At 36.9% G+C, this 19,014-nt stretch overlaps 2 protein-coding genes and 1 long non-coding RNA gene across 8 annotated transcripts in view; 1 reads left to right on the top strand and 2 right to left on the bottom strand.

Annotated features, from left to right (window-relative positions):
- The window catches only part of LOC111510052 (uncharacterized), a 344,477-nt gene that overhangs the window by 30,009 nt on the left and 295,454 nt on the right, over positions 1–19,014 (bottom strand). The gene's annotated exons all lie outside the window — the stretch shown is intronic.
- The window catches only part of LOC141482384 (uncharacterized), a 223,051-nt gene that overhangs the window by 8,671 nt on the left and 195,366 nt on the right, over positions 1–19,014 (top strand). The gene's annotated exons all lie outside the window — the stretch shown is intronic.
- On the bottom strand, positions 834–18,208 carry LOC141482452 (small ribosomal subunit protein uS2-like). The gene is made up of 3 exons (XM_074175775.1): positions 18,164–18,208; positions 1,757–2,007; positions 834–1,064 (listed from the first exon to the last, which is right to left on the bottom strand). Exons 1-3 carry the CDS (start codon positions 18,206–18,208, stop codon positions 866–868), a joined length of 495 nt encoding a protein of 164 aa, XP_074031876.1. The 3' UTR covers positions 834–865.

Below are 19,014 nucleotides of genomic sequence, written 5' to 3'. Positions count from 1 at the left end.
ATATGATTTTTTTATCAAAATAATTGAAGGGGTTGCAGGGGGTGTACTTTTCCGCGACCAAATCGAGGATTAGGTAGGTATCATAGAATACGCCGAATACTTTTGTTTTATGTGAAAATATCCCCAGCAGCCCAAATTTTTCAAAAGATATGAGTTTTTCAATAATAGTGGTGGAAGGAGTTACAGGGAATGTTTTTTTCCGCGATAGAACCGAGGAGTGTAAAGGTATTATTATTTTCACATGAAACTATCGTTTCATGTGAAAATTTTTATGGCTGGTCATGAAATTATTGTTATAAAAGACAACTTTTCGTGGCTAGCAATGAATTTTAACGACCAATGGTGGCTTAGCGCACTCCTTTCCGTTAATGGTAAATTCCCCCAATTTGTGGCTGAAACCTATGGCTGCCTTCACATTGGTCTTTAAAATTATAAGGATGTTGGCTGTAGTTTCCATAATAGGAATCCTGGATAACATTCTGAAAAAAATTTTTATTCACTCATTAAAATGTCATTGAATCACCGTCAAATTACGTGACAACGAATACCAATCGAAGTATATGATATAATTTGTGTGCTCAAACAACGTTCATGTGCTAGGTTGTTTCAAAAGTGCCATTTTTTTATTGATACAAAATGATGTATCACAAGTCATTCATTAAAAACAATTTTATTGCCAATCACTGGAACTTCCCCAGTTGGTAGCAACAGCGGGTTGCTGAGCAGTATTTGTAGTTGTCCACTGTTCTTGAACTCCTGCTTCCCAGTCGTCCGTATGGCAAGCTGTATACGTAGGGGTTGCGCCAGCTACTGCAGGAGCAACTGCTGGGACCTCAGCTGCCCAGTCATCAGTTTCGTTGGTATTCTAGTCAATATCTGGTAGATCCAGAGGAGCAGCAATTTCAGTAGGTTTAACAACTGCTGCAACAGCCTCTTTGAAGAATAGATCAACTACAACCTCCCACTTGGTTCCTCGAAGACACAGGACCTCACGAGCTAATAGCCACCAGAGAAGACCGATACTGTGTGGAGACTTGTTATTGCCAGGAATAGCAATGCCAAAAAATCATATATAATAAAAAATATCAGAGAAACTGTCTCTATCGAAGTCTAAAGGTTAATTTATTTTGGATTGACGCAATCAGTGTTGCATCAGTATGACTTGATGTTCTGGGGCTTTTCAGCACACATTGGTAAGGCATTCATTTCACAGAAAAAAGTATTGAAAGCAATTCTCAGAGCTTATCCACGAGAAACCTGTAAACCTCTATTCCATCAGATTCAAATCCTGACATTTCCTAGCCTTTACATATTCCAATTGATAATGTATGTGAAAGAAAATGAATTTATGTTTGTCACGAATCCATTCATGGATATAATACACGTCAAAAAGATAACATTCATGAATTATTTTCAAGATTATCGACGGGCAAAAACCCACCAAATTATATTGGCATAAAATGTTTCAATAAAATAAAAACTTTTATTGATACGAATACTAGTAAAATGAGGTTTGAATCTGATTTGCATTCGTTTCTCTACAGCAATATGTTCTACATGGTGGATGAATTCCTTAAATTCTAAGATTATTACATATTAATATAATGGCTGTGGTGTACATTTTATTTACTTTATACATTCTATACATTTTAATGTGTTACGATAAAACTTTACATTTGTCTTTTGTATTACTTTTTTATGTAGCTGACTGGTCCGATATATTTCTTGCAGGATGTAAGTAATTTCTATTGTTTACATTTGTGTATGAATTTTGTGGATGAAATAAAGATTATGATTATGAATCTGATTAGTGAACGCACCAGGAGTGGATCTTCCTGCTATGGGAGTAGCTCCAGTATGTGCAGCAAATTTGAGAACAGCACGTTGTCCATAAGGACGAGATGAAATGACGAACACTTCATCATTTGATTTGCCAAGTCTATTAATAAATTGTGTGCTCGGGATTCGACGAAGGCCTGTTTTGCCTCGTTCTGATTGGCGAAGGTTCTATCGGTGAAAAATTTATCGAAGTGCTTGAAAAGATGGTAGTCGGTTGGCGTGAGATCTGGAGAGTTTGGTGGGTGAGACAGAACTTCGACGTTCAATTCGTTTAATTTTCGGTCGTTGATTTGTGAAATATGCAGACGGGAATTGTCGTGATCGAACCTTTCCTGCTGTGCCGACTGTTGCTGACGAACATTTCGTCGATTTCTTCAACCACTTTTTGAGCTTTTAGACCTTTCCGATACGTTTGAAACCATCAAAAACCGCATGGGAGCTGACGCCTACGACCACTTGAGGGCTAATCTTCGAGGCTGAATTCTCCAAAACCAAATTTCGCAAACCATGTCTTCAAGTTATAAAATTAATTAACTTTGAATATTTTGTTCTTATATAGATGCGTTTCACAATGACTATGGTAAAGACTGTGATAATGACAATGATGCATAACTAGGCTCTAACTCTACTGAGACAATGACGGTAAATCAAATAAAACTCACCAATACAATGAACAGATAGAAGAGATCTCATGAAAATGAGGTAACAATCCTTCAACTCCACCTCAATATCTCAATCGAAGCTTATTGGTTTAGTAAGACACTTTCAGTTTGAATCAAAACATTACTCTGAATATTAGTTTTAGGCAATCATATACTTTTCTGATTTACGTTCATCTTTTTTGAAGTAAGTGAGAACACATCTGTAAGAACCGATGTTCTTCCAGTTTGGCAGCCATGAGTTTACTAGAGGAGATTGGTATAAAACGTTTGTTGGACATACGAAACGATCATTGAGAATTCGTTCAGAGAACACACAATTTCTAATTCATGGACCATAATACTCTAATCCTAACAAAATTAAATTAAGTTCACTATAAATCAAATCTCCGTTTTTTAGAAATAAGTTTTTGGTGGTAATGTACTAATATAAGCAGAATTTTTGTTCTGCAAATAAACGAGTTTCATGTCACTTTATCGAAGACTAATAGATACACTTTTTGGCAGGAGTAGTACAAAAATCGAAACTGATTTACAGATGGTCATCAATTTGAAGTAAATACACGCAAAAAGTCATTCTCAGCAAGATATTCGTCGCATGAAAAGTGGGTTCATCAATTATCCTTTCTATTTTTCGTACCGACTCACCACCTTTTGTTAGAGGACGGTCAGTCACGTTCACAAACCCCTATGCTATTGTTACATATACTTTAACTACGCTGATTCTTGAACCGTTTTTCTCCATACGCGTCACTGTCCGGTAAAATTTTGCTGATTCGGGGACGTATTGGAGCTGGTGTCATCTGCATAAAGTTATCCTTAAATTATCCCAAATACAGGTCCCGCTGCGACACGGCACGCCAGATGCGGTCAAATTGATTAGGGGAGCAGGGATGAGGGATATGTGACACCTTTCCGTGAATTGTGACCCGAAAATGCTAAATAATGCATGTATATTCGCACTTTAGCTCCCCGGGTCCCGAGTCGGTTTCGAAACGTGAAGGGGTTATGTTTAGATTGGGATGCGACATATGAGTTATGATAATTGCACTTGGTTTGCAATGGTTTGGTTATTTACATATGATACGTTTATTGTTCCTTTGCGAAAGATACGACAAAAAACGAACCAAACTAGAAAGTTGTGAAATTATCACTTTTTCGTCAGTACATTTTTGAAGGTGAAATTTTAACTTTTTTACTTATTTATTACTTTATATTATTTATTTCCTAAACTTCTTGCTTGCATTTTTAACTCTTGAATTATCAATACCAACATGCCACTTACGACAGCACCCTGGTCATCTTTGTTGGGTTGCGAATATATTTTTAATTATGAGGGAAAGAGTGAGAACAAGTATCTTTAATATTCTCAATAATTTAATTACTACAATTTGAATTTGCAGTAGCTTATTATGATAGGTTGCCTTTTGCAACCTATCAATTGCAAGATCGTCATGTGACCTATCGTGAGATTGGGACAACCTTAGGCATTATTCAATATTGCATAAACATTTGATTGTCAAAAAAATTTTTTCGCGTTGGATCCCACACAATTTGTCAGTCGCTCAAAAAAAGGCTCGTTTCGATTGGTCGAAGAAAATGCTCAAAAAATACGATCGCGGTACTTCGAAACACGTCTATGACATCGTGATAGGTGATGAATCGTGGATTTACGCGTATGAACCCGAAAGCAAACAGCAGTCGACTGTATGGGTGTTTCAAGAAGAGCCAAATCCAACAAAAGTTGTTTGCTCACGAAGCACTTCCAAGCAAATGGCCGTCTGTTTTTTCGAAAAAACTGGACATGTCGCAGCCGAACCACTAGAACAACGCAGAACAGTAAATTCCGAGTGGTACACAACCATTTGTTTGCCAGTTGTCTTCCAAGAAATCAGGAAAACCAACCGTTGAAGACGGATCACTCTTCACCACGACAATGCGAGCTCTCACACATCGGCTCAAACAACTGCATTTTTGAACACCCAAAACATCGATTTGATGAGTCATCCGCCGTATAGTACTGACTTGGCACCGAATGACTTCTTTTTATTCCCGCACGTGAAAAACAAATTGAGAGGTCAACGTTTTTCGACACCTGAAATAAAAGGCAACCCTTAGTGTCTCTCTAGCTGTATGAACTCTAGAATTCATGACTTTATTAGACTTTTGGCTCTGCAGTTAAATTTGGAAAAATGATTCAGATATTTGTTTCAAAAGCTCCAACATCTCTTTCTTACTCACCCAGTTTGTTCATGGTAATAGTCTGCTTGCCACGCATAACGAAATTTGAAGTTAGGAGGTAGCCTTTTTCTTAAGCTGTCCATTTTAACCCCCAACAATCTTATCGAAGCAGAAATCGGAATTGTCTGACCTGACTGTCGCCAGCCAGCAAAGCAGTATATTGGATTCTTGGTTTTTTTCAATAAGTCGTTGATATACAATAAAAAGAGGTTTGGAGACAATATGGATCCCTGGGGAACACCAGCGTTAATGGTAAAATTATTCGAGAGATACCCATCGACGACCACTTGCAGGAAAGCTGAAGAGTCATACCCAAAGATGATCCGGCAAGCCGTAGCATCGAAGTTTGATCAGCAAACCCTCATGCCACACACAGTCAAAGGACTATAATTTTTGGGATCTACCTTGACAGGAGTGGTCGCTGCAAACTGTTGGAGATCACCTCTCTTGGGGCTTTTTACGATTTTTTAAAAAAATTATTTGTACTTGTTTTTGTTATTTTGCAAAATTCCTAAAAGTATATCTACAATGTAACTTTATTTTATTGATACCTGCATCATGAATGGTTGAGACATCCATTATATTATCTATTTTTTATACAATTAAATCGAGAAATATGAAGAGCCCCTTGATATTTACAGTATTGCCAACTTCATTTTCATGATTTTCCTGGTAGTTTTTGTAATATGGCTTTCCAGTTTTTTAAATTGATCGTGTTTTACAGTTAACTGTTCTCTGATTACTGAGATGTTTTTTCTCCATTAAGGTCTTCAACCTTGTCTATTGTATATAATACCCATTGAAAAATAGAACTAATCAAATGTATTGCTTCTCAATTTGGAAATTACCAAGTACGTGTGTTTTTTACTCTTTCTCACTGCCTAATATTTTATCGTCATCGGTGGCAAGAAACAATTATCCAATTACTTAGACAATAAAAAACAAACTTTTCGTGAGTACAACGAAAGTGAGGTTATGTATCTTCCTTTGTGTCTTAATGAATTAAACAACGGCTACCCTGACGTGCTGCATATTCTACGAGCTATAATGACTTGTATGATTACTTTTCAAGTCTGATTGTATGGCAATATTATGATTACATTCGATAGTGTTTGAAATAGCCCTATTTTAGGGACTGAGGTGTTTTTATTTCTAGTTAGATCATTGCTCCCAATTTTCTCGATTATTATTCAGATATAGAGTTTCATGTTTACTACCAACGACTCAAATGTATATACATGGAATTACCGTTTATAGTAGTTCAGCTAGTAAAATTGAATTAACTAGTTTTTTGAGGAAATTCAACAATGACCAAAAATATACGGGGTGAACAGTTATCTTTTTATTAATTTTTATTCAGGTGATATTAGAGCTGTATTACCTTTCTGTTGTTGAACTTGCAACTGAAATTCTTGCAACATTTTATTTTGCTGTTTCCTGTAGGAAATAACGAACTGAGTTGTATAGTACTTTCAGAGATATACAGAATGACAATTCGATCCTGAATGACGAAACGAGCAGGTAGATATCCGACAGAAATTGAAAGTTATTCCTAAAATAACCTTCCCAAATAGGTATGTTTTTAAAACACACTCATCACACTTTTCCTATCTTTCAATTTTCCTTTATTATGACAGTCAGCGGAATTAATCGATTGTATAACTTCGAGGGGTAGTTTCACCCTCATAATAAAGTTCTGTTGAGGAAAAATTCGTGTTCCAACATCTGTGCAGGGTTAACAAAAATTTAATTGTAAGTACACGAAGCAGGTGTGTCGCATTTTCGACGTTTTAGTTGATGGATTGGATTATGACAGTTGCGAAAAAACAGGGATTTTAATTAAATTTGCATCGTCTAGACCCGTTATTTGTCTTCGTCAAATGAAAGGGGGAGGGGGTAATCATCTAGACAGTTGGGGAAGTTTAGCAGAGTTTGTCAGTTAATCTGATTTGGTATCGCTCGGGAATCTGTCAGTTGCACTGCGATATTGTTGAAAATAGTTGGGGGTGGTGATTTTCGATAATTATTTTGATGGGTGTGGTATAAATAAGGGATGATCACATGATTGCGACATACGGTAATTTAGATTTCTTCGGTTTACTTGGTTATACATACCCTTACTTTCCAAACATCTTTCTTTTTAATCAATGGTTATAATTTTTATTTCGTCTATTCTATAGCATTCAATCACTCTAAAGCTCTGTAAGAGTTGTCTTGTCTTCAATATTTTGATCGTTTTTAGGCATTGAAGGAAATCAGTAATGCCGATTTTTAGTGAGTTGTCTTTTAAATAGTAAAGGACTGAATATTAAAAGAGTTGACATTATGTTGGTAAAAATAATCAATAATCAGTAGACTTCTGCTAGAAGCTGCAGGTGGATATAATGCATGTTTGGAAGAAGATTGGTTTCATGAGAGAAAAAATAGTGGTACTCTAGCAATTGGTTGTCTTTGAAGGGTTTTGTCCCCACTGTTATAGAATCTTGAAATGGACGAGTAACTACGTGTTCTGGACCAAGATGAATATAATTTTTTGAACTATACAGACGACTTTGTCATTTTGATCCAGGAAAAAATTAATGATGTAATATGGAGACTCATGCAGCAAACTTTGAATATTATAATGAAATGTTGTGGGAAAGAAGGATCAAATAATCGCCCAGAATAGCATATACCAAGAGGACAAGCTAGATGAACTAGGACTTCTAAAACTTCTTAGTGAAGGTATACAAATTCGGGAAGAAGGAAAATAAAAAGAAAAGCAGAGTTAGCGTTCCCACTGGTTAGATGTAAATTTGGAAAGATATGGGGGCTGAAATCCGACGTGTGATGGTGCAGAACAAGCGCTATTCTCAAATACTAAAACTGTGACACTCTTCTCGACGCGAGTTTCACCAACCAAGTTAGTGAAAAACTAGGCAACAAGAATGATCCACTTTCAGAAAGTGCTAGAATAAAATTGAAAATAGAAGAACTTGTTCATCAATATTGATATTATAAGCGCAACAAAGAAATTGAATGTATATTATCCGATACAAATAACAAGTTTATGTTTATTAATTACAGGAATTTGAAAAATTCCAGTGTGATACGTTTTAGGCTTTCACTTCTCCGTCTTTATAGAAAAAAAGTAGTGGCACACTTCCAAAGAAAGGAAGAAACACTTAAATTAAAAATAAAACACGTTTTGTAAAGATATGTGGATCATGCATACTAGTTACTTTCAGATACAATCTGAAAAAAAAACCTGAAACAACTACTTTCATATGAACACTGAATTATATGAAGATCACTTTTTCTTTTTCAGTTTGTACCCCAAAGATTCGTTATGGAACAGATTTTTTTTAAACAGATACGCTTATTTGATCTATTTCCAACCGAATCAATCTTGTTCAAATTAATGAAAAAGGTAATATCTTTACGAGTGATCAGTTTTTGGGAAAAAAAATAAAAATGGAGGAGTAGAAGCAAAAAACCTTTTTTTCCAAAAACTAATCTCACCAAAATATTATCCTTTTTTCAATTAAATCAATGTTTATTAAACCTGAAGATGGTTTATTTTGTACAACATGCTACTAGTTTCGATATAAGAATTGAGAAAGCTCTAATTTTGTATAACATCATAATCTTACAATTTATTATAACTTTGATACTCAGAAGTAACAGCAGATAAAATTCTGTAAAAATGGCGAAGGTGCCAGTTTGTATTCTCATCTCAAAAATTCAAAATTAAAACAAAAACACACACGCATCGATTCATCCACCAAAGAAGTTTGCAAAATTTAACCCTCCCGTACACACATAACACACACACAGTCGACAAAATGAATGACATCCCGACAAGGAGGGTAATTAACTGCCTCCGAATGGTACGGATAGTCGTGAAATAATTTCGGTGTATGAGGGTAGTTGTTCTCCGCGTATATCTATTAAGAGTTGGCACTGGGTGTTTCGTAATAGCTCGGTATTAAACTGCCATCGTGAAGTATTTAGGGCTGGGATAGGGACTGTTTCCATGGTAGGGAGGTGGCAGTTTTGCAGGGGCGTGCCAAAATGTCTTTTCAACAAAAACTATTTTGTAGAGGATACAACAAAGCAATTTGGGCGGCTTGATGATCTTTGAAGAAAAAAACATTCTAAAACGAGGATTTAAGTATCAGATAGCGAATAAGACATTCCGATACCTTTTTTGTTGATGTTTCGAGAAATAACATCGCTATAGGACATTTTAGAAAAAAGAGCTGATATGGCAACAAAAAAATGATGATAAAGATAAAAAATCCCACTGGTTCGGTAAACGATCGACGAATTGTAGATCTGCCGAATACATCGCCGCTGTCTGTGAGAGTGTACAGGAGAATCCGAGGCAGTCGCTTTAGCGTCGCTCAGAAGAACTTGGCTTGTCGCAGAGTACGACTTTGCTAATTTTGCCTAGTGACTTGGGCCTGCAAGCGTACAACACTCAACTGACCCAGGAGCTGAAGGTAAATGACCATAGAAAACGACTTGTGTTCGCTGAATGGGTTCTGGAGCAGTTGGCAAGTGATCTTAATTTTCATCGAAAAATCATCTTCAGCGATGATACTATTTCTGGATGAATGGGTAAGTGAACAAACAAAATTGTCGAATTTGGGACAATATCACTCCACATGAGATTCGAGAGATTCGAAAAAGTTACTGCTTGGTGTGGATCCGCAAACGGACCGCGAAAGGTCGAACCTTGGACCGCCACATATTGTAATGTGTTATATACCAAGTATAAATTAATATGTAGATGAGGTATACCATACCTTTATTACTTAAACTAACATTATAAGTCACATAGAATTCAACTACGTATGTATTTATTTTACAAGTACCTACCTACAACTGATATGGTTGTGTATGTTTGTGCGTGCTTACGTCACGAGCAGACTGTAAGTCGCAGGCAAACCGCTGAGTACCAATCATTTGTTTTGTGATTTTCCGCGTTTTCATAATATTTTCGTACCTATGCTAATATGGATCCTAAAAAGCGTAAAGTGGACACTGAAAATAGGAGGTTTCTGGCAAAATGGACTGAACAATATTGTTTTGCGCTACCTAATAGGCCTTAAGCGGTTCCAGTGTGCCTTATATGCAATAAAACTGTCGCTATTGTTAAGAGTGGCAATTTGAAGCAGTACTACGAAACAATTCACCAGCAATTTCACAAAAACTTTCCTCTTGGCAGTGAGGCTCGTAAAAAAAACTTAATGCATATTTCAGTTCTTACAAAAAAAAGCACAAAATTACTAGTTTGTTGCATGAGCGAGCAAGAAACATCTACAGAAGCAGTGTTAGTGTGTACTAGACGCTTAATAAACACCAGAAACCATTTTCAGATTCTGAGATGGTGACCGAATGTATGTTGGAAGTAGTTACGGCACTTTTTGGAGAAAAAAAGATGTTGCTGCATTTCAAAGTATTTCATTACCAGCGAGAAGTAATACACGAAAAACGGAAATTTTAGCTGCTGATATCAAAAACACTCCTCTTGAACTTCTGCAAAAGGTACCTTGCTACGCCATAGCACTTGATAAATCATATGACATTGTTGATGATCAACAAATAACTATTTTCTTAAGATTTCTTGATATTGAGCGTCAGATTTTTAGAAAAGTGTTGCTAGCAATATTGCCGTTGAAAGGTATCACTCGAGAAGAAGATTTATTCAAGGTCATTGATGAGTTTTTACTAAATTACTGACAGGGACCCAAGAATCATTGACAAAGAAGAAGGTGTAGTAAAGAGAATCAGGGATACAAACTCGAGTCTAATATCGTATCAGTGCACAATTCACCAGGCAGCCCTTTGTGGGAAGCTTGGTGCTACACTGAAAGAAGTGATGTATGTCTTTGTCAAGTTGATTAATTTTATGAAGTCCCATTCTGATCTTCAGCACGGTCTGAAGCCGGTCAGTTCGACGTAGGTGCTTTGTTCACTCACTCGAATTGACCGCCGTGTTGGTCGGTGGTTCAAGCCCCAGGGCGACCGATCGATTTTCACTTGTTATCGTCCAACCCGTATTAGGAATCACACGTTTAAAGATAAGACCTAGTTAGTCCTTAGCTCGCACAAGTTTCGACTTCTGAGGGTTTTCGTTCGTAGGGGTGCGACAGCTGGTTATCGGAAAAACATTTTAAACAGATAAATGTTGTTGAGGATATGAAAAGTGAACAGATACACAAGCGAACACTCAAATTTCAAAATCATATGGCTGCTCTCAGGCATAACCTTAAAAAAAAAATTAAACACGTTAATAGAAAAAATCAATTGTTAATTTATTTTATCTGAAGAGCCTTTTCGATATACTTGATTAACTTTAGCGTAATCTAACGTGAAATATATTACAATCTATTTTCGTATGCGGCGTAGCCGAGAAACAAATAGGAGATCACTACTCTAAATGAATTAGTTGTACGGTCCGGCGAGCGGCAATTGTTGTCTAGTAATTTGTTTAGAAGTTGTAAACGCCTAGTAAATTTTAACTGTAACGAACTGTTTATATCCTACGAACACAACGTCTCTGGACGGTAATTTTGCAGCTGGTTTCCTCTTAAAATTTCAACGAGTTTTCTCTCCGCGAAACGAAATTTCAGAATAGCTCATCAAGTTGCCTAATCTCGCTCGGCACTCCGTTTAATCATCTTTCTGTTTCGAGTTTTTCCGGAAAAGAGACGCGCACAGTATTTTCACTGTAATCGAAAGCAAATATCAAGGCAGCCTGAGAATTTATTATATTCGAATTTGAGGAATGTGGCCAGAGTTGAAATCAATGAATGGGTGACATATTCTTTGTCATTTTTCAAGACCCCTTCTCTGAAATACCGTTTCTGGAGAGGTTCAGGTTGAGCTAGTCATTTTACAATCAAGATTAGTTATAAATAACATTGTTTGAAAACATTTAGGTTTATTTAGGTTAACGAGAAATCCACTACCAAAATTTCTTTTTGTTCTTTCATTAAACTTACGTGCTGAGTAATAACGTTCAACGAATATGAACAAGCAGGAATATTTTGGTACACTTTCAACATTCAAACTGCCTTAATTAAAAAGTGGCATTATACTCCTCACATATATTTTTGAAAAGTTCATCATTAGGACTAGGTTTTATTCGTAAACTGAGAAGTTGTTGTTACCGTCAACCAGCTGGTTTCCTTCAAGCAACCTTAGTCAATAATATACTTCCACAATTCATTTTACTCTTTCGAAGGACTAAAGTAATTATCGTTGTCATGATATGTGCACCTATAAATTTGTTTCAACTTCCTCGAGGAATTATCCTGCTTGAGGCAACCTTTTATAGTGAAAATCTTCCAGTGAACTGTATGAGTTTATAAATACAGAGGATTTCAATCAGATATAGGAATAAAATACTTTGTCTAATTTCCACTTACTTAATGTATTAATATTAATATTGATAATAAAATTAGACAAAGTATTTTATTCCTATATCTAATTGAAGATGAATTTCCACAAAATAATTAAGTCATCAATATCACAAATAAAACAGAGAATTTCAGTACTGGACCTTGAAGAATCAACTAGTCGTTTGGATGTAGCAGGAGCGTTATGCGACCCAAATGGCATGCGCGTAAACTTTTTCCGGAACGGTTTTTTTACCTTTGTAGTACCTTATTTGTGTGTTTCGCGCTCATACGTCGATTTATTTTTATTTATGACTTGTGTAACGGAGATTGATAAAACCAATGTTACTTATAAAACTGGTGATTTTTTAAGAGGTATAGGATTTGATTTTCGAAACAACAAAAACATTTGAAAAAAATGATGAAATCTATATTGGAATCGATAGAACGATCAATATAATTTGATGTTTGAAGATGATTTCATGTAAATGTTGTCCGCGGCTCCGCTTCAGATGACATAAGCGCAAGGTCCAATTTTGGCACACTCTCTCTAATATATCGACCGGTATTTCACGTATAAATGCTTCAATATTGGCTTCCAGAGCGTAAGTCGTTGCTGGTTTATCCCTGTGGACATGAGCCTTAACATGACCCCACAAGAAATAATCCAAAGGCGTTAAATCACTCAATCTAGGTGGCCAATTGACGAACCCCAAACATGAGATAAACTGTTCACCGAAGGCGGCTCTTAATTGCGCCATTTTTTCGCGGTCCATGTGGCATGTGTCACTGTCTTGTTGAAACCACATGTCAGGCATGTCCAGTTCTTCCATTGTGGGCAACAAAAAGTCGTCAATCATCACGCGGTACCGCTCGCCATTCACAGTAACATTCCGGCCATTGTCGTCTTTGAAGGAGTACGGCCCGATGATCCACACCGAACAATGACTTTTTCGGGATGCATCGGTAGTCTTGCAATGCTTGTTGCTGGTCTTCACTCCAGATGCAGCAATTTGGCTTGTTAACGTATCCATTGAACCAGAAATGAGCCTCGTCGCTGAACACAATTTTTCGATAAAAATGTGGATCTTCCTCCAACTTTGCCAGCGCCCATTCACCGAATGTTAGACGTTGTGGGAGGTCGTGTGGCTTCAATTTTTGCACCAGCTGTATCTTATAAGGTTTTACACCCAAATCCTTTCGCAAAATTTTTCACGGAGTACCAAAGACCCAATTGCTGCGAACGGCGGCGAATCGACATTTCACGGTCATCACAAACACTGGCGAACACAGCCGCAATATTTTCTTCGGTCCTCACTCTACGTATGCGTGTTGGTGGATTAATGTCCAATAATGTGAACTGGGTTCAAAATTCAGTTACAAGCTTCTGAATGTCAGTAGGCCGACGAAACCGCCCATAAATTGGAAGAAGTGCACGATGCTTGTTTTTCACTGAGCATGAATTTTGATAATAAAATTCAATAATTTGCAGCAAAAAAATCACTCATTATTCCAAACCAAAGCCTGCCCAGTTACTGTGTAACTGAGTGGGAGAGAATTAGCTATAGCGAGAAAAATAGACGTGTTGATGTAAAATGAAATTTACGGTAGTTGCAAGAGAAGGAAAAGATTTTCATGTGCAATTGGAGCATTCCTACCCTTTTTTCGTGACATTTCCAGAAGTCGGCAATATTAACTCGACTATTCCAGGAAGTTAAATCAAGCGAAACAAAAGAAGTTACTGCTAACAAGGTTCGGGGCAGGGCATCATCAGTTTCAGCGATGGGCATTAATAAAAAGAAGTCGGAAGGGGGCGGGCGGGGAGAACAAGGTAGGGCCCGTCGGTCCTGCAAGGGTGGAGAGCTCGAGAGACGGAGAGAGAGAAAGCTGACTAAAGAGTCGACGGACTCCCTTTGTTTGCATGTAACCGCAGATAGATCTCCCCCTATAAACTCGAGGTGCTCCCGCTGGCAAACACCCGCTGGCGCTTTGAATTAGATATTTTATTGCCGAAAGCGCGACGAGATTTCAGAATTTCGAGTAATCGTCGGATGAAGCTATTAGCGTACACCCGATAAAGTTGCCATATGGCCGGGGTAAACATGTTAGGGCTGTGAATGTCATGTGCCGGTAATGATCGTTGAGAAGCTGCCTTTTGTGAATCAATCCTTGGATCACAGTATAGTAATGAATCAAAATTTGGAAACGTCATAGTCTTATTTAGAAATCGACCTTTTGAATGCTATGAAAATATAGGCTTTCACGCCCAATTGAAAAGAACAAAATCGAGGTCAGTAAGCCATGGTTGAATGACACCTGAAGTAGCAAACGCTTTTGTGACAGACATCATCGGTGGTATGTACATTGACTGCGAGGATGAAGGTTATATCCTGAAGTATCAGCAACGATTGATTGCTCAGTCATCTTCTAAGTTGGTTATGGTCATATTCCGACATATCCAATGATTTGGTAGATGTTTACTATAATTAGAAACACCAATCGACAACAAGGGGAGAACTGAGCTGGTGTTACTTATGGTATGCTGCAGGGTTATGTTTTGAGGCCGCAAATATATCATATTGTAACAAATTAACGAATTTACTGTCTTGAACAAATTTATTTCTAATAATATTTCACTAATCACAAACTAATTTATTTACAACACTTAGCAACTAACGCTTAATTTATTTCCACTATTTGAATTCCTTGTTTAACCGCTCGATTCACTTTCTGAACTCCACTGCCCTCTCTGGGCGAGAAGCCGGCCTTATATATCGGTAACGATCGTTCTACAATTCTATAGTCGTTTTTTGGAAAATCCACGCTGTTAGTGTGTAGTTTTTCACTAATTTTTTTATTGAATAGAATATTAACGATTGTTGCAGTTGTGTAACTATTAGTATGAGAGGTGTTTTGGTTGTCTCCTGAATAATTATTGAATTCATTATAATGATATTATTGAGGTCAGTATATTCTTTCTCTCACATTCGTCAAACCATCTGGCAGCTTCAGTAATTTAGCCGACTAATTGAAGGTATAATTATGACACTCCGATGACGTTCGAGTCATCAAGCAGCATTGTAATGGATTATCATAAATAATACGCAGGCCTGCTAATGCGTCATCAATGTATTCATCTTCCGCGTTCATAAATCTCGATTTGAATATAATTGACGTCCAAAAAGTGCTCGGTCATGTAGTGAAATACCTAATGGTTGGAAAGTGTATGATGATACCTTCAATTAGTTCCGTGACTGCCAAGAATTTCACCCCAAAATTGAGACCGATGTCAATAATGGTGATCGGATTTAGTGAAGGGACTGTAGATCTGTTGAAAAGTAACCTCAGAAATCGTAGTCAGTCAGAAAGTGTTCTACTGCTTTACCTGTTGACTATGGAGTACCTCAGGGCTCCATCCTTGGCCCCATTCTGTTATCTCTATATATATCTGACTTCCATAAAATAATTGATCAATGCACAGTTCATTACTATGCACATGACACTCAGTTATATTATCGATTTCCTCCAAGTAACCGGCAGGTGGCAATGGAAAAAATTGACAGCGATCTACGAAAGTTACTGGATCTATCTATAGTCCATAACCTGAAATTGAATTCTAAAAAATCTCAGCTGATACTCTTTGGGCCGAAACATAAAAGGTGGGAAATTGAAGGAAGAATTGAAATCAAAGTTGGACAAGACTTACTACAAATAATTACAGAAAGCAAGAACTTGGGTTTGTGGCTAGATGCTGACCTGAGATTTCACAAACATATAAATTCATTTTGAAGTAGCTCGTACAGTATCTTACGTCAAGTCTATCAAAGTAGAGATATTATGACTTCCAAATTGAAGTTGAAACTTTGCGAATCCCTCATACTGTCTAGATTAGCATATTGCGATATAATCTACGGGCCTGCTTTGATACAAATTGATGTAAATCGTTTATATAAAATACAAAATATTTGCATTCGTCTTTCTTATGGTGAGAGAAAATTCGACCATATATCCCCAAGTTCGAGGAGTCAGGTTGGTTACCGATTGCTAAAACCTGGCGGTTCCACCTACTCGTCAATACACATAAATTCTTCATTTACAAAAAGCCAAATTATATTAATGAAAGATATAAAACTTTCAAATTTCAAAATAATTCGAGGACACGAAAACGTGACACTTCATATCAAGCACATAAATTTTCTTTCATTTCCATAACTAATGTTTGGATTATTGAACAGAAAACAATATTTTCATGTTATTCAATGTTCATATGTTTGAATGTTATTGTTTCGGGGGACTTGGTAAGGAGTTTTAACTGTAGTTATTTGTTTCTTCATTTTTTTCGAAGTTTCCCATATTTTTTGTTCAACGATGGAGAAGAAGACAGCGGAAATGCTTTTTACTCAGAAAATCAAGTACAATTTCATGTCAATACAATCTTAATTCTATTAGGGTAAATTTGCTGAGTTGTCAGATATTCAACTCTTCCATTCGATAAGCATTCTTTTGAGTCTCGCTTCTGTAATCTCAAAAGATTTTCAATCTTGGTGGAAAACCGCAAGCAAGTTCGTTTAATGCTGTAATGCTACCGTTTGCAAATCCCTAAATGATGTTATCGATTTTCAATTAGACAACTCCGGTAAAAAATAACTCCCCCCTTAGTATTCAAATGAAGCATCGAACCTAAACACCGTATCTGAATACATTTGTGAAATCCGTAAATGAAAATGACGTAAACAAAACACTCTGAATTAAATTTATTTGTAATTATTTAAATGAGCGTTGTTCAACAATGATGAAGGATGATGTACCATTATGACTAATGATTCATTTCATATGTGAGCATGAAGTATAGATGTAGAAAGAGAAAGAGAAGGGTTTCTAGTTGTGAGAATGATATGTTCATCCAAAGATTCGTTACGCAAATATTTGTGTAGCATGCGCGTAATCTCACCTTCAACCTGAATCGAGTAGTATTCTAAACTTTGTTCAAATGCTCCAAAAGCACTTGAACTGTAAATAATCTCAGTCAGTTTCACTGTAACGTTCATTTAGGTCAAGTCGAAGCATCTCTTTCAAAGGGGGTGTGTTCCAGGGTATTTCCATCAGTTTCTTTCTTTTCTGAAGATCACTATTGCCATTACCTAAGTCACTTCAAGAGACAAGAGTCGTCAAGATAGCCTATAATTTTTATAAGAACGACCATAACCTCTGCTTCTCAGATAAACAGAACTTTATCAGTCCTTGAGGGTGGTGGTCCTTGAGGATTGACTTTGGGGTAGGAAAATGTGCAACAGTAGCTCTCATGAGGATGATGCAGGGGAGGATATGTAGCTCGTAGATGCTTTTCAAAGTGGCAGTCTGAATAACCCATGAACTGAATGAAATGGTTCAGGTTTTCTTCTTATCTATTCTACGAGAACATTAGACTTTGGCCCATAGTGGGTTATAGGGCATTGAAACAGCTCTGGGTAAAATGCAGTCTTCTATGATTTCCAACCTCAAAATGTACCTGCAGTCTTTCTGAATAGGGTACTCATTTCTTAAACAATGCCTCACGGATATAGGGAATAGTTTTTGACTCACTAACAGCGTGTCTACCTTGAGTATTGAATGAATCAAGAGAAAACTTTATACAGGGAATAATTCTGTTGATACATCTGTTAGCTCATTGAAACAGCAACGATACCTCGAATGGAGATCTGGAGGATGTGGGTAGAACTCCAACAGATCTCCTTAACGTACTGATAGTAGACAAGCCCTATTAGCCTTGAACAGACAACGTGTTACCTCAAGGCTAGTACTAGATTCAGCCACCAAGATTTAGCCAAAGCTTCGGTAGGTAATAATATTATCCTGAGGTGGGTTAAAGAGCACGACAGGAGTAAAAGTAATCGCATTGCCGACTCTTTAGCCAAGGAAGAGGAAAATTCCGAAGAGTAAAATACGAAAATATCCCAACGAATCACAAGGAAATACATCAGTTACTATGCTTTACTGTGAAGAGTTCAATTTTCACATGAGACATTTTATACTAACACACCTTATACACCTTATAGTCAGGGCCACTTTTGCTAGAAGCATTTCGTGTAACGATGGTGAAGATGGCGGCAAATATGGAGGACTGACGTTTCCCTGAATTCCCCGATTGAAAAAGAAAAGCAGAAGACATCTATGTTTCCGAGGTCGTTAAATACGATAAGTTGCATAAAAAACAACCGAACTATTTTATAAAAAAGTTGGGGTGAATAAATTATTATTCATAATTTTTTACACTGTGAATCATTGGCCTAAAAAGGCCTAAAAACTACTGATCTTCAATAAATAATGATATTTGCACAATCAACTTGATTTTCTTTTAAGATGAATGTTTGAGATGTTACTCTTATGGGCATTCAACATAAATCGTATTATTTTAGCAATATAGCGAAAATAGTGATTTCTATTCCTGAACAAGTCTTTTTGGTCGGGTTTTATATTCGGTAATCAACAAATTTGCCGATCGTATGTGCAGTTCTCTATTTTTTTGTGAAAGCCACACCCAAACATCGAGTCCCGCGTACCATTCAAGCAATCTAGAGCCAATATTTATTCAGAAAGGGATTTGTTAATATCCGAATATGAACACTTGTAGCGGTATTTGGGAGAAAATGTAAATTGGAAACGGCGAAACAAAAGAGGAATATTAGATCTGAGCTGGTGGTGGAAAGCCTTTTGGTTGGAGAATACAAAGCACTTTGTATAGTTAGCGGAGACCAAAAAGGAATTAAAACTGAACATTGTACGGAACAATGCTGGGTTAACTGAATTTTGTTTTCGAATGGAGATTATGAAGAGGAGGTTTCGTTGTATATGATAGGAATTTTATATTTGTGCGATTTTTTGAGATA

This window comes from Leptinotarsa decemlineata, unplaced genomic scaffold (genome assembly GCF_025532065.1).
Source record: "Leptinotarsa decemlineata unplaced genomic scaffold, Ldec_3_MD MMD2_tig00001064_RagTag_RagTag, whole genome shotgun sequence".
NCBI classification, from domain to species: domain Eukaryota; kingdom Metazoa; phylum Arthropoda; class Insecta; order Coleoptera; family Chrysomelidae; genus Leptinotarsa; species Leptinotarsa decemlineata.
Note: the sequence above shows the minus strand (reverse complement) of the source record. Positions and strands in the feature narration are given on the sequence as shown.

Bases quoted from the DNA above. Each gene is read 5' to 3' on its own strand.
- LOC141482452 (XM_074175775.1), bottom strand. From the start codon at position 18,208: ATGCTTCTAGCAAAAGTGGCCCTGACTATAAGGTGTATAAGGTGT. The intron at 2,008-18,163 runs GTTAGTATAAAA...TTTCACCGATAG, and splicing joins CTATAAGGTGTATAAGGTGT to AACCTTCGCCAATCAGAACG. The intron at 1,065-1,756 runs GTAAACAATAGA...TTATATATGATT, and splicing joins CACAAAATTCATACACAAAT to TTTTGGCATTGCTATTCCTG.